The sequence below is a fragment of the Trachinotus anak genome, unplaced genomic scaffold (genome assembly GCF_046630095.1).
Source record: "Trachinotus anak isolate AG129_WGS33_773 ecotype Australia unplaced genomic scaffold, CSIRO_AGI_Tana_v1 ptg000010l, whole genome shotgun sequence".
NCBI lineage: Eukaryota > Metazoa > Chordata > Actinopteri > Carangiformes > Carangidae > Trachinotus > Trachinotus anak.
In genome coordinates this window covers 11,178,605-11,198,230 of record NW_027273861.1, presented here as the reverse complement: position 1 = coordinate 11,198,230, position 19,626 = coordinate 11,178,605, and the positions used below count along the sequence as shown (strand labels likewise).

The window sequence follows — 19,626 nt, the reverse complement described above, 5'->3', positions numbered from 1 at the left end:
TTTTCGATTGATATGCTGTGTATTTATATTTTCCAAGATAATTTAGGATAATATGTTCTATTATCTTATTATGTGTTCTATTTATGGGACAGTATGTTTTCGCTCTGAGGTCAAAATATCAGTAGTTTTAACACTGATTTTAATAAAGTTCATTACTTATGTGCCAAATTTGGGATAGTGTAGCTGCATTGTAAGCAATTGATTGGAGCGCACAATGCGGAGCTGAATGCTTTTCCGTATAATAGGAATGACACTGTAAAAGGTTTCACTTACCTTGGTGATGTGTCCCAAAAAAGCACCATGCCCCATTGTTAGCACCAGTAGAAGCCTTGTGCTACTCTGAGAAAAGAGTGTGGATGTCAGTGTTGGCTGTATTGTACTGTAACAGTGATGATGATGACTTTTCTCTAGGAGCTGAGTTGCATTTTCATATCTGTGACCACGTCTTTACCAATATTGTGTCTTGCAAATATTGGTAAGACTTTTGCAGAATTGTCCAATATTGACATTCTGTTCATAGAGTTGACTGACTTGAAGTGTCTATTTCATCAGTGTTCTGGTTTTTGTGTGTGCAACAAAGAGGATGACTCCAGTTAAACATGTATTAGTAGGTGGAGTATCAATGTTCATATCAATGACCGTGTCTACCATTTGAGTGTATACGCCCCGTGTTTGTGTCTATTCATATGATACTGCATAGTCATTTTGGGCCGGTTTTCTAGTGTGAATGCACTAAGTGCATGACAAAATAAAGTACAATCAAAGATGTCAGTTTGCATTCGAAATCAGCTAGATTTTCTGAAGCTGACTGACATTAATGTCCCACAGAGCATTGCTCAAAGGAAATTGAGGAGCTGCTCACAGCTGCAGAAAAACAAATTGTGTATGGAAGGGATACCGCTCCAGGAGCACCCGGAAAACAAAATTAAGTATGAAATCTAAACATTTTGAAATCTAAGTAAACATTTTACTTCCTCTTTATAAAATTTAAATTGGCAGTGGAGAGGCGATGTCTGTCGACGCAAGTATAATTTCCTGTTAGTATAGAGCAGTACGTTCACTTGCTATGAACCAACTACAAATTGGTATACTGTGAGCATTTTTGTATAGTACATAGTACATTGTATATGTTTAGTGTGTAATATGGATTTGGGTCAGTCAGTGTGCTAATTGTGTGCCTAAACCAAGTGCTTAGACATGGTAAGAGAGAGGACCAGGATCAGATGTGTGTGTGTTCTAACCTACAGCACCTGTAAACTTTACACACATACTAGAGACAGAGCCACAGTTTTGGTAATGGAGAACCTGGGCCATGGTGAATCTAAACGACTGCTGTCACCGCAGCTATACAATACCTTCCACTGCGCACTCCCGTTCTGTCTCCCTCACTCATTTTCTCTCTTCCATGTAAGACTCTTTAATTACATGCCAATTCAATACATTGGAGATGGAGAGACTCAGCCCTATTTCCGAGCACACACACTGTGCACACTTAAAAATTATCATTAAGAAATAGGAGATGAATGGAATAGAGTTAGCATCGGTGAAAAGAAAGAAGTCGGGAAAGGAGAGGAGACAAAAACGAAGGGGAGCAAAAGGGAAAGCAGGAATTTCTTCTCTTTGGAGCAGAAATCAGTGCGTAAGATCAGGCTGTTTTAGGTTTCTATCAGATGATGCTGCAGAGGATCATCTCCTCACAGTGGGAAGGCTTCCCCCACTGCTGTGTCAGCAGGCTCTGATTACAGTGGCTTTTTGTTGTGTTTCAAACAATTTCATCACCCCCCCCCCCCCAATTTTGCACTTGGTATGCAATGCAGCTGTAGCAATTTGTACGTGTTTGGATTCCTATTATGGAGTTGTTAAAGCTTTTTTGCCTGTGGCCTGCAAATTCTTATTAAGCCATACATTAAAGAGCACAGAATCACATTTAAATGGAGTTCATGTTTCTCTTTTGTTTGCCAGTGTTGTGTTTGTTATTAATTTATTCTCAATGCCCAGTGCATTGCACATTAACAAATAAATCGTGTTTGTGGTTGTAATGCAAAATGCTTGTTTCTTATTCAGAGATGGGGCCAGCATTTGTCAAGTAAACCAACAACAAGCCCAGAGAGAGTGAAAGAGGGAGAAAAACAACCACAAAAATTGAGCCATTCCCTCCCATTACCCTCACCCATTTGAGAAACAAACAAACAAACAAACAGACCCGAAACAACAATGACATTTTCGCAGTCATAGTATTTCTTTACAAGCTGACACAGAAAAGAGAAAGGGAATTAGACAGCTGTGTGAGTGATTGAATGATTTGTTTGGTGGCCATTGGAAATCATTAGGTTAGGGGTGCTGGGACAAGGAAGGCTATAGGGAGGGCTGCACCTTGACACCAATGCAACAGTCAGCCACCTCAAAGGTCACGACCTTGGACAGAGTCAATCACTGTCCTTATACTTTAAGGAAGGCAGGATTGTCTATGGACTGTCCCAAACAGAAGGAAGAGCTTCATGAAACAGAACATAGGGAGTTTAATTTGATTTTAGTAAGAAAGGTCAATCACTAGTTGTATGTAAATGTGCAGATGTACAAGGACTTACACATATGTGCAGTCATCTAGGTTTAGAACAGCAACACAAAACAGGTTACAGGTCAATCAGTGGATCAATGAGTGACATTTTAACCCTGCTTTCTGATGCAGTCCTGCCGAGGTTACAGTGGAGACATTTATTGAAATTGCTAAAAAGATACACACACACACACACACACACAAACACACACACACACACACACACTGTTTCTGTGGGTAAAAGTGATCTCATACACAACAAGGAAACCGGGTAGGAATATTGTCCGTGAAAAGACACTTAATACATCACCACCCACTGAATACATGCGGCTCTTGAAATGAGATCCAAAATGCAGTGGTGCTAATAAACTATCTTCAGAGTGGCAGAAATATGATGCATGGTAACCCATATGAACCTCATTAATAGAACACAAGCAAATCTATTTATTCAGACAGTCAGGGGGAAAATGATTGCCTCAATACTCCATCTGGTTTCTCTCCATCTCTTGTCCTCCCTGCCTTCTCTTCTCTTCTCTTCTCTTCTCTTCTCTTCTCTTCTCTTCTCCAATGAATTTGACAGATGGGTGTGTGTGATGTGATGTGTGTCTGTATGTGTCTGTATGTGTCTGTATGTGTGTGTGTGTGTGTGTGTGTGTGTGTGTGTGTGTGAGGCATACTTGTAATTTGCAGTTATGCAGTTACCCTGGAGACTTTTAACATTTTAACATTACATCCTGTCTTTCCTTCTTGTTTGTGAATATCTCTATCCTTCCTCCATCCCTACACAGATTCACCCCCCCCCCCAGTCCTGTTTCTTTTGTTCCTTCCTTCCGCTCTTGTCACAACCATTGAGGGTGGGGACACTGGCCAGGCTGCTAGGAGCTTTGGACAGGACATGTTATTGGGGATGGTGCGGCTGGACAGGCCTGGCAATTCATCCAAAGAATTCTCAGCTCATCTCCTACATTTATATTGTGGTGTTGTTTTTTGCTACTCTCCCTGTGCCACCATAGAAAACTGTCCACATGTAGCTTGTTGTATTGCACAGTTGCCTGCTTTCATGATCTTGCTCAGTTATTTCCAAGAAATGTTTGCATGAAACGTATTTTCATTAATTCATGAGGTCCTTTATACAGATCTGGTTCCTTAGTGTTTTTAATTGCTCAGTAATCATCCAATAGCTTTGTACTCAATTTTAATTACTGTCCTAATATACCTTATTGATATTTTTCTTAAATAACTACACGATTTTGTCATGTTTCGAAATGTTTTGTACATTACTTACTTTGTTTAGTCCTCATTTAAATGTATATGAATCTTATGATATTTACACCTTGTGTACCTCTGTTGCAGGTTGTGCATTCCTCACCTACTGCGCCCGAGAGTCGGCCATCAAAGCGCAGAATGCCCTCCATGAACAGAAAACACTGCCAGGGGTAAGAATCTGTCTCTCTCTCTTTCTCTGTCTGTCTCTCCCTGCCTCCCCCTCTCATGCTTTCTCTCCCTCTTTTCTCTCTATGGTGGTCAGCAATGCCATCTGCACCCGGCTGCACACCAGCCGGCATTCTCCTTGTATAGTCCCAGAGATGAAAAACACTTTGGAAAGCAATTCAATCAATAGCTCAGCCTTTTGAAGGCCTGGTTTCAACTTTTCCATGTGCCTGTCCTCTAGGGGATATTGCCAGCATTGATCCGACTCACTCTGCCTCATACTTTTAAAGCAGTAGCATAGAATGACATTTTTTGGGCGGCAAAGCTCTGCAATTCTGGAGAGTTGATGTTAGCAGAAAATATGTCTTACAGAGTTTAGATTCATTCAGTTAATTTGATGAAGAGAAAATCCCTGAATTGCTCTTTAATTTGTGTTTATTGAGGTACTATTCATCGCTATTTATATTTATGTCATTTGTTTGGTGTCTATGCTTTTTTGTGTATGTACACCTCTGTGCATAGTGTCTGTATGAGATCCTATTAGTGTCAAGACAATGACAGAGGGAAAGAAAGAGTGGCTCCCCATAGAGGCAGCATGGCTTAACGTGGTCAGACCAAGTCCACACCAGGGAGAAACATCAGTAAAGATTAACTCACCCCCTACCCCTCAACCACAAGCCGCCCTCCGATGGAAGACAAAGAGCCCAGAAACCCAGTCCCTCATGTTTCATATTAAACATGCAAATACAACTACCGCCAACTCTGAACATTTTTCTGGTGGCTTTCTTGAGAAACAGGTTGTTTCGTTTATCCTGCAAATTAGCCAAGCGTGAGGCTCGAGGACATTATTCTTCTCTTTTTCCTCTGCATTTGAATAATAAGATGGAAGACGGAGGGAGAAGAAAAAAGTTATTTCACATAATGCCAGAGGATGTGTTCAAGAGAAGTTAGCAATGTGTTAAAAAAGGAGGATTTGATTTGTTTTTCTGTTTTTGTGTGGGGTCTGGCTTTCTAGTAAGTTTCTCTCTCATGTCTCATAGTCTTTAATATTGCCCCTGAATGTTTAAACAAGGGGCATGAGGGCACAGTCACAGAAGCCAACTAGTCTCTAGTGTTCTTCTCTGCTATCACCCATTGCTCCTCCTCCTTTTCTTAGTGTGTTCTGAGAGAATAGCAGATCTCTAAATCTGGACTCTGACAGGTTTAACAATCATCTGAATGGAGTGGTATAAGCAGCATCACTTGCTGAAAAAAAAACATTAATGAATGTACAGCCTTGATGCATAGAGTATTTACAGAATGAACAAATGCAACCTTGCATGTTGCATTTTTCCACACGTGCCTTCTGAAAGCTTTTAGTTTTGTGCGTGCACATGCATATACATCCAGTGTCTCTGAAAGTTGCCGTGCTATCGCTTGTGATAAATGAAACCCTTTTCTTGTACCTTTCAGTCCTGCTTTAACCCTCCTGCTGACTTCACCTCTACCCCACCCAGTCCTGTCCACCCCACTTCCGCCTGTCTCCCCTCTCTCCCACTGCTCCACTGCCGCTGCTCTTCCTGAGACAGAGCATGTCATAGAAATGTAACAGGCAGACATTGATGGGTGTCAGGCCTCACAGACGAGGCTGCTCTGCTGTTCCCTTCCCTTCAACTTCACTCACACAGGCAAACACCAGTGGGCCAAGGAAACGCAGGCAGCGCGTGCTGTAATACTGTAGCCACACATAGCACAAGCAGGTACAAGACTGGCTTCATCTAATCACCGTAGCTTGCCGGCTTCACAAGCTATCTTACAGACCTTTTTTACATGCTGATGGAGCAACTGCTGAGGAGGGATTTATAAATAAAAACTGTAAATTTTTGGAAGCATAATTTTCAACAATATAAGATAGAAAATACATGCTGCATTGTGTGTGTTTTTGTGCTCGACTGCCTCCCATTGCTTCTCCTGTCCTTCTCTCTTGAGCCTCCCTGCTCCTAAATCTTTTGCGATATGACCCCTGTTGCTTCACTGCTTGATGGTAACTAGATATGCCAGTTGTTTGTTTGCAGAATCCTGCTTGATATGCAGTTTGCCAGGGGCTATGGTGTAATTAATGTAAACTATGAATTCTCCAGAGATGAGTTATGAGTTTTTAATGTCTGCGTTTTGTTATTAACCCCTGGATGGCTGTTCTCTTGCAGGCGTGGCGACTCATCTGTATGTGTTGTTTTAAATTTTTGAATCAGAATTCATGTCAAACCACCTAAATCCTTCTGTTGCAAATTGTTGAAAATTGTACCACATAACAAGGTCAGCTATTTGCTGAACACTGAGCACAAACAAAACAAGCCCCCCACACACACATGTCAGCATACACATGGATACCAGCATTACCACACACACAGAAACATACTTGAATTTATGAGATGGAGCATTTCTGAGAAAGTCTCCAGCTGGAGGGCCTGGGTTCACATCGTGTCTGCTGTAATGTCTTTGGGCAAAGCATTGAATCCCTCACTTGTGCCTTGTTAAGGCAGCCAAGAGAAAATTACATTAAATGTTAAATCCTTAAGATTTCAGTCCTGGTTGATTTGGCATCACCTGTGGTTACTGGTGGTAGTGGCAAGTACATTTTAGAGCCCAGAAATGACAGTTGTACTGGTCCCTCAGGCAGCAAACATGTTACTTTGTCACATAGTCAGAGAAACATGAACAGCTTGTTCATCTGCTTTGTGCAAACAAATAAACAGTGGGTTTAAGTTGTAAAGTTAAAGTTGTGGGTTGAGTCATGTTTTAATATATTGAAAGACACAGTTGACTGTGTAATCTGTTCTTCTACTGCTGAACTCATGATTAAATGAAGTTGGCTTGTAACTTCCACATCACTTTCAGTATGTGTATGGATTGTTTCCTTTGGTTTGCCTGTGTGTGTGTGTGTGCACTTTGAATCCTGTGCAGGAAAGAATGACTGGAATGAAAACTACTATACAGTGCAGAAAGGCAAATATTAAATGCTAATACATTGAATTTGTATTATATATATATATAATACAAATAAAATTCTGGCTATAAATTATAATGAAAATCTGGCTTGATGAATAAAATCTTAAGGTTTCAAACTTTAAGGATTGTATTTCTTTTTAAAATTATTATGCTGGAAATGCACATGATTGTTATGCATACTGTATGTCTGCATAAACCTAGATGCTAGCACGGAGGCACTGTTTGCAACACACACAACCTGGTGCCCTCTTATTATTAGAAAGAAGCGCTGGTGTCTTTGGATGTTATTATCCGTGTCCCCCTGTTACACATTAGCTGCTGAAAGGAACAGTATGGCCTAATGGAAGTGTACTGGACTGGAATATAGATTCCTGTGGTGAAGTGTGATGGGAGCCTTGGGGACATGAGTGCCTGACATAAGTTTGGCCACTGAATAGGAGAAGCTCTGACAGTTTACCAGGTGTGCGTTGCTTGGCTCTATTAGCCGTGTGTGTTTGTGCGCATGTGGTAAGCTGGCTTTGCATTGCAGCCAGCCCTATGTACATACAGATAGCAGTGTATAAAGGTGGGAAGAAAAACATGTGCACATGGCAGCTTGCCGTGATCACACAACACCCACTACAGTGAGGCTTGAATATATTATTTGTGTGCTGTTTCGTGCTTGTTTGCTGCTGATGGAGATGCACTACTTTTTCTGTTACGTAACCACACAAGTGCCTCTGTGTATGTGAATATGCTTGTGTGTGTTAACTTTAAAACTTGAGTGTGAGTCTTTTTTTTCTCACCAAGTAAAATCTGAGCATCCCCTGATGACTTGTTGAAATGTTTTCCTGATGATCCCTTTATGACATACTTCTTGAAAAACAGAGAACAGAAACAGAATGACAGTTAAGGCCCATGGTAGCTGTTTCTACAGCAGTTGGTGTGTGTGCTTGTGCGTGTCACAGCTCTCTATACAAGTCCGCAGGAGATTTACTCCACCCAGCTCAGCATCATGACAAAATCCTGCATCCTTCACACTATCCACCCGACCATCCCCCTTCTTTGACCCCCCCCCCAACTCTCTGTCCTCTCACTGCCACTCCTCAAATCCAGCAGATCCGAGAAATAATCTCAGTTGCTGCAGCAAGTCTATTTGCTGTAGCACAGAAAAACATACCACCCTCCCCTTTTTGTCATGCTAGCATTGTGTTCAACAGTGATTGTCTTGGAGAGGCATTGGTGGAAATGTGTTTGCTGCATGCATTTACTCCTAGTATTAGTACAGCTCGACCTGGGGGGAGTGTAAGAGGCTGGCAGTGATTCAGGAGGCAGGTTTATGGAAATAGCACCCGCATTAAAAACCCAATGAGAGCAGGGAGAAGATTATGCTCCGGCACACACATGTGGGCTCCTGCAATGTCAACACTCTAAGTAGATCCCCTCCCTCTCAATTGCCTCCGTCTCCCTCTGTCTCCATTTCTGTCTCTCCCGCTCTCTCACTCTTGTGCTGTGGCCTTTGCTACACACATACCTGCACTGTTAGTCTGCTGTGTGAGTGCACATAGATGCTTGTGTGTTTGTATGCATGTGGGGTGCATGTGTTTGCATGGATTAGTATGTGTAGTTGTGTGCATGTGCCAGGGCTCAGCTCAGCCATAATAAGATGTATGAGGAGCGAGAAGCAGAGCCTGGCTGTGTTGTGGAGAGTTGCCGACCTTGTGCTGTGGAAATGAGGCTGGCGTGCCACGGAGCCGTTCCTCAACATGCCGTAAAACGCCCAGCCTTTTTCCGCTGGGCTTTGTGCACACAGTTGGGCACACACATGTACACACATGCAAACAAAACATATACACCCATACTTCTGCATGCGTGTGTACTTACCCACCTGTTTATCAACTACAGCCAAGCTTTCCCGTGTGCTGGCCTAGCTGCCGCAAAGGCTGAATAATTCAATGCTACACTCTGTGAAGGTTGGCGGTGTGTGAGTGTAGTGTACTCTATGATTGTGTGTGTGTGTACTGTATGTGCCTGTGTTGTGGGGGCGGGAGTGGAGCGGACCGGTCAGCGTGAAGCCAATCGGTGCTGGCAGGATTGGAGGCCTTGTAGTCAGGGAGAGGGGACTCATTAGAATTTAGCCTATGGGTAGCACAAGTGTGTGTGTGTGTGTGTGTGTGTTGTCAGGAAGAAGATCACAGTGGAGTGGAAGTTGAAACAGGCATGATCAAGGTCTTTTTCTTTTTAAAAAAAATTTTTTTTTCTGCTGTATGAATTATACAAGGAAATGTGCAGTGAATTTAACATTTGAGTTTAAAGTAAAATGGTGATGCATTTTTACTACCAAACCTATACTATGCTATTCCTTTTTTAATCCTAGCCTTGGGTGCTCAGATGTTTTATTTGGGGTTCACTTTTATAAGATCTCTGTGCCTCTGTGATGAACAAACACATATGTAAGAACATTTCAGCACCCTGTGGTGGGAATTTTCTCGTAGGAAAAAACCACCAGCCGACCTCAGCACTACAACAAGTTCAATGGCTGCAGCTGATCTCAGAAGCTACAAAAGTTTGCTTCTGATGTCTCTGTTTTATAACCTTTGTTGATACACTGAGATGAGAATAAAGAGGGCTTTGTAGATCCTGGTACTCAAATGGCTTTATGTCTATAACGTGACCTATCTCTGAACTGATTACCCAAGTCAAATCACACTGATGAATAGAAGGAGCAGTGGTATCATAAAATGTCTGGAGCTGTTGTGAGTAGACATTTTTCATTGTGACTCCTACTTATTATAGGTTGCTACAGGTATTACTATAGTGCCAGCAACAGTATGTAAGCTCAACAAAACTCGTTTTCTCTCAGTCTGTATGTGTGTGTGTGTGTCTGCTGTAATGGCATATTGGTGTAATGTACACACAGTAAAGAAATGCTGTACCAGAGTGCTCTCATGGGAACTGAATCCCCACACCCTTAGAATGTGCACTAATGCTCGCACGTGTGTGCACGCACACACACACACACACACACACACACACACACACACACACACACACACTTACACTTGAATATACACACCCCTGAAGCAGAGGAGCTAGAAATAGACTAAAACACACAGGGTAACTGTTGGAGCCATCACAATGTTACTTGTTTTCCACCTTCTGTCTATCTGTCTCGCTGTTGCTCCTCTGGTACCCCCTTTAAAATACATGCGCACACACACACATCTCCTTTGTTCAGCTCGTTTTTCCATGTGGTAGATTAGCCACATATTTAGAGAAGCTTTCTTCTCCCCAGGGGATTGGCTTCCAAGGGTGTTTGGAAAAAAGAGCAGGATCTGCACTCTGCTCCTGCCTTTGGAGAATAAAAAAACATCCACTGAAACAATGAAAATGTGTTTCATCATGAAATTTCCTTTCATACATAATTTACTACATTCATATGCAAAAATAACATACAGTAAAAATATACATTGCCATTATATGAAAAGTCTACCAAAACTGTATTTTTTTTTTTTTTTTTTTTGAGAATTGGAGATGACCGTATTTTGACCCCATCTGTGACATTAGCACTGATGACATTACAGTGCCGCTCCCCCTCTCACTGCTCAGGGTATCTTGCTAACCGACTCTTCGGGGGAGACGTTGCTTGAAATACCAAAATAATCCACTGCACACCCCGCCCATTAAGCCACTTCACAGTGAGAAGTGTGCTATTTTTTTCTGAGGTACAGGTTAGCAAAAAAGCTGAATTATTAATGTTTTTGATATTTTTAGCCTGTTTAACCTATTTCTGGTTGTGGCTGGAGACTGCTCGCCTGTCTGTCTGTGAGATTCAATCATGTGACACGACTGTGATCTGGGTTATAGAGCTAGGTTTTGTGTGTAATGGGGGAAACTGTGTAAGTGTGTAGGTAGATTTGTTTTTGACTTTGATTGTCATTGCCTGTAAACCAGACTAACGTGCATTTCAGATGATCTAATGTCAGTTTGGCACTGTGAAGCATCACCTGTACCAGCGGGGCCGGAGCAGATGAGTCTGGTTTTATTCCAGCCCGGCAGGCATGGCTGTGCAGAGGCCCAGATACCGACTGACAATCCATCTGTGGGTCCCTGTACAGCCTTGTACAGGTGTGTCAGTGCCTGCAGACACAAAGAGAAAGAGTAGGAGTGAGTGCACATGGATGATAAACTATGGCCCTGAATATAGGTGTGTGTAAGTGTTGGTGTGTAGGTGTCCTTGTGTGTATTTTGAAGAGAGAGGAGAAAAAATTAGCTTACAAAAACTTGATATCTAAATAGACAAGACGACAGTTTAGGGCGTACAGGCAAATGTTGCTGAGAACATGTCACTTTACTCAGTAATGAAGGGCACACTTAAAACGCATCACCCAATGTGGCTAATCGGAGCTGACATCTCACTCGCTGGACCTTGTGCCTTTGGGAGAGAGAGGGGGATGAGTAAGGAGTGTTTGAGAGATTAGAGGGAGATGAAGTGAAAGAATAGTTGAAATATTGAGAAAAGACGAAAAGAGGGAGAAGATGGCACAGGGTCATGTTGACAGCCTGAAGTTATACCTTCACAGTTAAAACAACCCGTCCCTTGTCTTTGTGTGTGTTTGTATGTGTGTATACACACACAGCATGTGCTGTATCTCTGTGCTTGACTGAAATGGCACACTTGTGCGGTGGAACCAGAGGGAGCTCATTTGTAAGGCAGATCTAGCCGTGCTTTGGTGTAGTGTCCACAGAGAGGGTAAGGGGGCTGCACAGCATGACAGGCAACATTTGTCAGCAAAAATCAGGACTAATGAAATACAGTACACATGGCTGGAGGGCAAGGAGAGGAATGTGACTGACAGGAGGCCTGAGTGGAAACAGCCTGTGGTAGCCCTCCATCATGGCTACCAACATATCAGCCAGGCAAACTGATTTGTTTTTAAGCCCCAGCCCCCATTCCCATCCCAGATAAGGGCAGCAGCATGAGGCATAGGGTAGAGGAGAGGAACAGTGTGTATGAGGGTCCCTGGGGGTAATGACATGGAATACAAGTGTATGGGGAGTGCTAGTGATGGGCCTGTTCATGTGGAAGTGGCTATTTGCATTGCAGAGGAGGGCTGACAGCAGAGCTTGCTCAGAGAGCCAGTGTCAGGGTGATCGCTAGCAGTGAAATCCTCTGTCATCTGCCCTGCAGTCACTGGATATAGCTGAACTAGCACTGGCAAGATGAAACATATTCTTATAAACTTCCTTGTGTGGATTCTGCAAGTTTTTTTGGTGCATCTTTTTTTTTCATTTTCATTAACTTAGCTTTTACCTGACACTTCATTTAAGTGGTTCTGTTTTGTCCATCATGGCAGCCTTAAAGCCTTTCATATAGAAAATTACAATAAGCTGAATGACTTCAGAATAGCTGGGAATATAAATTTTATAGTTATTGCCAACAGCTATAGTCTGCAACCTCTAAACTATTTCAGCCTCAGCTGCAATAAGAGGCAGCTTTTAATAATTTAAAGTAAAACAGTATACTAGATGTCTTCCAGGCTGCAAGCTCATGTATAGGTGAAACACTAAATTCCCTTCTACCCCTCACTCCCACCACAACTCCAAAACCATGGCGGGACTGAGTCCCATACCTGTGGAGGGCTTATAGGGAGTTTTTTGGCACTGTGCAGAGCTTTGCATGTGTCTATATATCCGTGTAAGAGTGACTCTGTGTGAGACAGAGTGAGTGTGCAGTGAACAGAAACTGCATTGTCGTTCACTATTGTCAGGCCTCGTGGCTCCCTGCACAGTGGTGGCACACATACATACATGTACGTGTGGCATGTTTTGGAGGATGCAGTTTAGAGTCACGCTGCTCTGTGGGGTTTGCCAAGTGTGCATCATTTAATGTGCTTTCTGAAAGTTCTCAGACAGAAGGTGGTTCTGTGAAGTCAGCTTGGAGATAGAAAAGAGAAAATGGAAAAGTGGGAGAAAAAGATGTAGATGTGTGGATTAGAGAGAGAGAGAGAGAGACAGGAGAAAGAGTGGGGATGGGTCAAAAAGACGGGGAGACTGAAATGAGAAGTAAGAGGAAAGATATTTGAATCACTGAGTTGTGAAGATTAAGAAATGAGATGGAGGGAGTGGGATAGAGGGAAATGGAGAGTGGGAGGTACTGATGGACGGCCTCACTGCCTGATAAGGACTGGTGGTTTTAACCTGTGCGGTATGAAACAGGAGAAAAATCAGCACAGCTGTGGTCTTTTCTTTTGTTGAGTCCCATGACAGAGCCCAAAGGGGTTCAGTAGACAATCATTAGTTGACAGTGTGGTGCTCACTCGTTGAATATGCACTGCCTATATATGTATAAAGAGAAAAGGGAGAGAAAAGAAGGCAGGAGAAATCAAAATAAACAAAATACTTATAAATCAAGGCAATCATCCAGCTTTGATCCCTGCACATCCCCTTGATAATCCATGTTTTTCATGTGGAACCAGAGTCCATTGTTTGCTCTGTTTTGTCAATATATTAATATATGATATTGACAGGGCCCATAAAACGTCTTGCAGCAATTCTCTCAATAAAGCACAGACCCAAAGCACTTACTACTGTGCCTCTGTTTTTTTGCTTGTGTACTAAATTTATGACAGTGTATTTACTCACCAAATAACTGTGGTAACTTGGGAATCAGTCTATGCAACAATATGCCACTGTATATTGGTTATATAAAATTTGCCATTTTAATGCTGGTATGCTTAATTATTCTGCTTGTGTGTATAATGATAAATTTAATCAGCTACACTGGCTACCGAAGAGAAGTGTGTGAATTAAATGTTGATGGATTTGGATTCAGGCAAAAATGTGCAGTTTGAACTTGTTTCTGTTTCATCTACATTTGCAGTGTAGGACAGATAGGTCATACCTTATTCCACAGCAGACTGATATCCACCCACTGATAATTACAAATCATATGAAAACAGTAGCTTTTCATGCCACTTCTCATCTTTGCATTAAAAACCCCCTGGAAACTCAGGAATTTAAAGAAATATATTTAAAATATGAGGAAGCAGGTACTTCATTTTGTAATTTAGTTTTCTTTAATAAGGGACTGCCAGGCTTGCTCAAATTACCTACTGGGAAATAAGTGTTTACACACGTCTGCAGTTTGATTGTTTGATTGTGCACAGCTGTTGCGGTGATGAAGCTCACTCTGAATATAAATGGCAATACCTGGAATTTTTAGTGGTGAATGATCTTGAATTTGCCTTGTTTTGATTTTATTTCGGTCTCCATATCCGAAAAAACATACTCCTCTTTGCTGTTTTATGATGTACAGTATATGAAGTGTCTCTTTAAATCTGGCTGTATATTTTATTATTTACAGAAAACATCACATGAATATGAGTGCATGGATTTTGCTGTCTGACAGACATGCATAAGGATGCACATGTGTCTGTTAAGTGTTTCTATGAGGTATGCTAAAGCTGTCTCTCATCATCATCACACAACATCAGTAATGGGGCTCAGGCAAATGATTGCCATGGCAGCAAGGGCCACCATACTGCTGAAATGAGTGTACATGCACAGAGACACACACACACATAAATGTAGACTGAAGCAAAGATGTGCACAGGCACAATCCATTAGGCGCCAGGGCAGAGGAGGAGACAGCACATTTATTTACAGAGTTTATTTTACCTGTTTTTCTTGATTAATTATTTATGAATCTATCAGTCTGTATGACACTGCAGCAGCATATAGGGTTTGGCTGCTTTCCCACCTTTTCTCCCATCTGCCAGTTTCTATGTGTCTGTCTGCCTGTCTGGCCTTACAGGGCCTCCTCTTTGCCCATCAAACTCTCTCTTTCTCCTTTTCTCACTTTTTTCTTTTTCATTCTGCCTCTCATCTCTTTCTATCGTACATCTTTGTCATCAGACTAGTTCCTTCTATTCTTTGATCTTCTATTCCGTCTCTAAAACATTTTAAATTATGATGATGACTTGCAAATTTATCTCAGATTAATTTGATGGGTTCAGCTTGTACCCATGGGTGTGCTTTTACTGCAGTGTTATTAATATATTCCTGAAAGACTACTCTTCAGTGCCCCTCTTTCAAGACTCGGAAAGGACATGGCATGGTGTCCAACCCACTTCCTCATCTACTCTTCCATTGCTGCAGTTCTAACTACTTCTTTCTCCTCAATATCCTCTCCATACTCCTCTCTTGTCCTACCAGTTAACGAGTTCAAAGCTACTTTCTAGAGCTTTTGACCACTAGTGGTGCTCTGTACCAAAGGTTTGATGTGATGTCTCTTTTGTATTTGAATCAGATGTTCTAAAATGATGCACATGCCATACTAGGAGTATGGGGTTGACATGATACATATATCTGCTGCCTGTGGAGGGCGCTGAAAGTTGGGGTTGGTAATGCCTTCTTAGTGTGCGAATAAAAGAGTAGAAGACGCAAACAGTGCAGGTTTGCGTCATGAAGTAGAAAATACATTCAGTGTTTGTCAGTTTGTTGAAAAATGCTGTGTATAAAGAAAACCAGAATTATGAACATTTAAAGCTCTATAGGGGACTGTTAACTAATTTAACACTAGATGAATAGGAAGTCATCGGTGGGGCAGTGAAAGTCTGTCATGTCCACTTACACATCTAGAAGCACTTAGGCTGTGTTTGCTGTATGAGCAGGATCTGATAATGCCAGATTTATTATAGTGTCGGTACATAGTGAGAGCCCTGTGGATATAGGGTGGCCAGTATAGTTGTACTGCCCGAGTATATTTCAGGTTTTGGCAAAAGAGAGAAAATAAAAGCCCTTTCTTTCTCTTTCTCTCTCTTCCACTCTCTCTTTCACTCTTTCTCTCCTGCACTTTCTTTCTCTGTCAACAGTGCTATCTTTTGCAGCCCAGTCCCCTTTATTGAAGATGCTTGATAGTGGTCTGGCTATAGCTTACAGAAATAGGACATACAGTAATAAAGGCAGAAGAGATGGCAGGTTATCTGAGGATCAGCATAGAGCGCAGCTAAAGAGAAAATAAGAAATTACAAATATCAAAGAATGTCGGCCCCCCTCAGACCTACACCTATCAAAAGACAGGATCACAGAGCTGTAAATCCTGGCTTATATTTTTGGTTTAAACCAAATAGGCAGAAAGATCTATTCCCTCTTGCAATAAATGAGAACAATGACACATTGCCTGGATGAATGTGCGAATGGAGCAATGATGGTTAAGTGTGTGTTTTATAGCAGGATGTGGGTCTGTCGGTCAGACACAGCGATATCTTGCCATGACAGATATGTCTCTACAGGCGTAGTGTATGCTGGCAGACCAGTAAGGTGTAATATTGAAATTCGGGAATAAGATCGACCTGCTGAGCAACACACCTACTAACATGTTTTTTCTTTCAATTTTTATTTTATTTCTTTAACGTGAGTGGCAGCACACTGAGCTTGTAAAACAAATCCTTTCTAATAGGAAGCCTCTAGGGCTACAGAGGAGAGTGGTCGATACAGAGAAGACACAGAGGGCTTTGAAGATGGCCTATCTCTCTGCCTCCATCCAAATGAAAAGGCAAGAGAGGGGCCCGCAGGGACAGAGCCGGGCTAAGTTTCTATTAACACTATCTACATAACACCTAAGATGTCCCTGTGTTTGATGTGACAGTGTCCAGATTAACTCACATTAGGGAGAACAACAAAGCCCTGGATGCTACATCCTCTTTTATTGCCCGGAAGACAGGAAGAGACAGGACTGACTCAGAAACAAGGGCATTCAAAAACACCAATTTAAACATCTGCATAGAAATACGTTGATAGGTTTCTCGTGTTTCAAGTGTTGTCAAAACATTTTACTAGTCACAGATGTAATGTCCCTGAATGTGTTTCTTCTTACTTTTTTTTTTTTTAAATGATTACTTTTTTAATAAAAAAAGATCTTGTATTGTGGCTGCAGTCTCACTCACAAAAGCCCACAGTGAGTGATGCACACAGGAATCATCACCAAAGGCAAAAACTGTTCCTGAGATTTAAGACAACACAATCATTTAAATATCCCCCCTCCGGTGATTTCAAATTGTGCATATTTCTACACTAAGCAGAAATTATTCACCAGTCACCATTTGGAGCTATCACACTGTTGTGAAATAAATTATGTGCTGCTTGTGTGTTTGACACACTAAGTGTCAGTGTTGGTTTGATTTCTTCTCACAGAGAGGTGGATGGGATTTCTTAGTGTCCCCTTGTGAGTTGCAAACAGAACAAACAAAATGGAGGTCCATTTTAAGTTTGTGCATCCTCAACAATGGGTGGACAGAAGTTATTAGTACATGTGCACGTTGTAACATATCATTCAGATTATCTTAAAACTTGCTCAGCTGCTGTAGCTTATTCTGACTCAAGAACAGGTATAAATTCACACATTCTTGGTTTTCAAATTTGATTTAGATTTAATTGAAAGAAATATGTTTGGATTGGCATTCATTCTTAAAGTGTCACTAAGGTTTTGTGCATTTGATCTGAGGTTGCATTGCTTCCTGTGGGTTATACAAGGATTCATGAATATGTCTAGTGATTAGGGCTGCGTGATGATTCAATAATATATTTGACAGTCAGTGGAATTGTATTTTAGTAAAATGATCATAAAATTTCAGCATTTATAACATACTGTTTTTTTAAATAATAATTGTGTATATTGTTCAGTTTTATAATTTAGCATAAATATCTGGATATACAGTAACTATCAATGTTGGGAAGAAATTGTAATGATTTGGTTATAATTAAATTGAACTATATTGTTTAGCCCTTTACACATTTCATCCTTTACTTTGACATTGATTTGACATATATCTGACAAACCTTTACAATTTGACGCCTACTTGGGTTTTTGTGTCCTCATGTATATGTGTGCTCATGGAAAGTACAAATGTTTGTGCAGAGCTGACATAAAGGCAAATTCAACCCTGTGTGGTACCTGTCTGTAGGGCTTTGTGTGTCCTTTGTGTGTCTTTGAGCTTGGAGAGTTAAATCTTAAGGCTCTTGGGCCTCTGATTAAGAACTACTGGTTCAGACTCAAATCAAATTAACATCATTTGTTTGACTGTTGATCACAGTGGTTGGGTTATTTAGGATTGCCATGGGTTACAGGATGAAGCAGTTTTACTCTCCTGTTGAGAAACTGTGGAAATGCCTTCTCCCCTTGAGCCAAAATGGGCTCTAATGCATTGCATCTTCCCTTTGATGTTGACTATAAATATGAATGGACTGGGGGCTGTGGTTATTATTGTATAGAAATCTTTTCACAGAATTGTTTGTGGATGTTTATGGAGAGGAACACTGACAACAGGGGACCACAGATTATCAAGAGATTTAAGCACATAAAATCTAAGGCTTCCGTGTTCTTAAATCTCATTGAAATCTACTTCAACAAAGCTATTAGAAAATTAATTATATCATCAATGGCAGCACATTCTCATTGTTCCTCTCAAAATATTGTGACATAAATGTATCCTACAAAACCAGGCTACGTGTTGTGGGAATGTGAGTACTGTTCAGAGTAAGAAGAAATGATGAGAGATACGGCTGTCTTAATATTGCAGATCTGTGTTGAAGTAAAGCATTGCATCTTGAGCTTTCACCAGCCCACACGCTCCCACGTCAAGCCCATATATTTAGCAGGGGGAGAAGCTTTTTTCTTCTCCATGCGCTGTGGTGCGAGAGGTGCATTGGGGTTCTGAAATGTTTGTCTTTGTTCTCCTGGCAGAGTTTTCAGTGTGTGGGCGTTCACAGTTTCTAGGAGCACCTCGGGAATTCATTTCAACAGATGGAGGTTTTAACTGGAGTGCTGGCTTCTGAAATCAGGCCTATATGCTTTTGTAGCCTGCTATTTTAATTTGTTTGTTTGCTTGTTTGTTTGTTTGCTTATGTGTTGTTTTGCAGCGGGATAATCACAGGGTGCGCAGATGATGGTGGAGCTGCAATTACATTGTCATGTAGCTATAGGTTTAAGCTCCTAATCAAATATCTGTGGCATCTGACACAATATTTTATGGTTGCTGCTGTTTTTACGTCTTAAAGTTATTTTGGTGGCTTATACTATGACACAAACGGTGAATCCTACTGCTTACCACAGTGTAACATTACATTTGAGCATCCGTTGCAACAAGAAAGGACTGCACTCTGCTGCCTGTGGTGCTGTCCATGGTGCTGAAATGGCTGTTGGCATAGGCACTGTTTGTTTTCTACATATGAACTTGTCTGTTTCTCTTTAGTGTGAATTATATGAACTTAGCTCTTTTTGTCCTTCTGATATCTATCTGGCGTTTAGTTGTAGTAATAAAGAGACACAGTGTGTAGTAGAAGCACAGTAGTCCACAGTTCAATACATGTGACCTGAATGAAATGTGTGTGTTTTGAGCCATAGAATATCTGGTGTGAAAATGCACGTAAAAGAAAATATTTTTTGCAAGGCAAAACAATTCTTACCACCTCAGGGCAAAACTGCAGCGTGTTATGACACCCATCTAGTCGACTGCTTTCCGTCTTTTGTCTAAAACACATTTCTTATTCGATTTGACAGCCTCAGAAAAGAGTAATTGCTTTTCTGACCTGTAATTTTAGCTCAGCCTTTGTATAAACCAAAATGCATACCTTTTGATTTATGTCTTTTGTCATGCTGCCAAACTCCT

At 41.3% G+C, this 19,626-nt stretch overlaps 1 protein-coding gene across 13 annotated transcripts in view; it reads left to right on the top strand.

The window, feature by feature from the left end:
* The window catches only part of celf5a (cugbp, Elav-like family member 5a), a 180,403-nt gene that overhangs the window by 12,836 nt on the left and 147,941 nt on the right, over window positions 1-19,626 (top strand). For all 13 annotated transcript variants that reach the window (XM_071487508.1, XM_071487503.1, XM_071487504.1 and 10 more), the window contains exon 2: window positions 3,911-3,993. In XM_071487508.1, coding sequence (XP_071343609.1) covers window positions 3,911-3,993 — 83 coding nt within the window. The remainder of the gene's footprint in view (window positions 1-3,910; window positions 3,994-19,626) is intronic.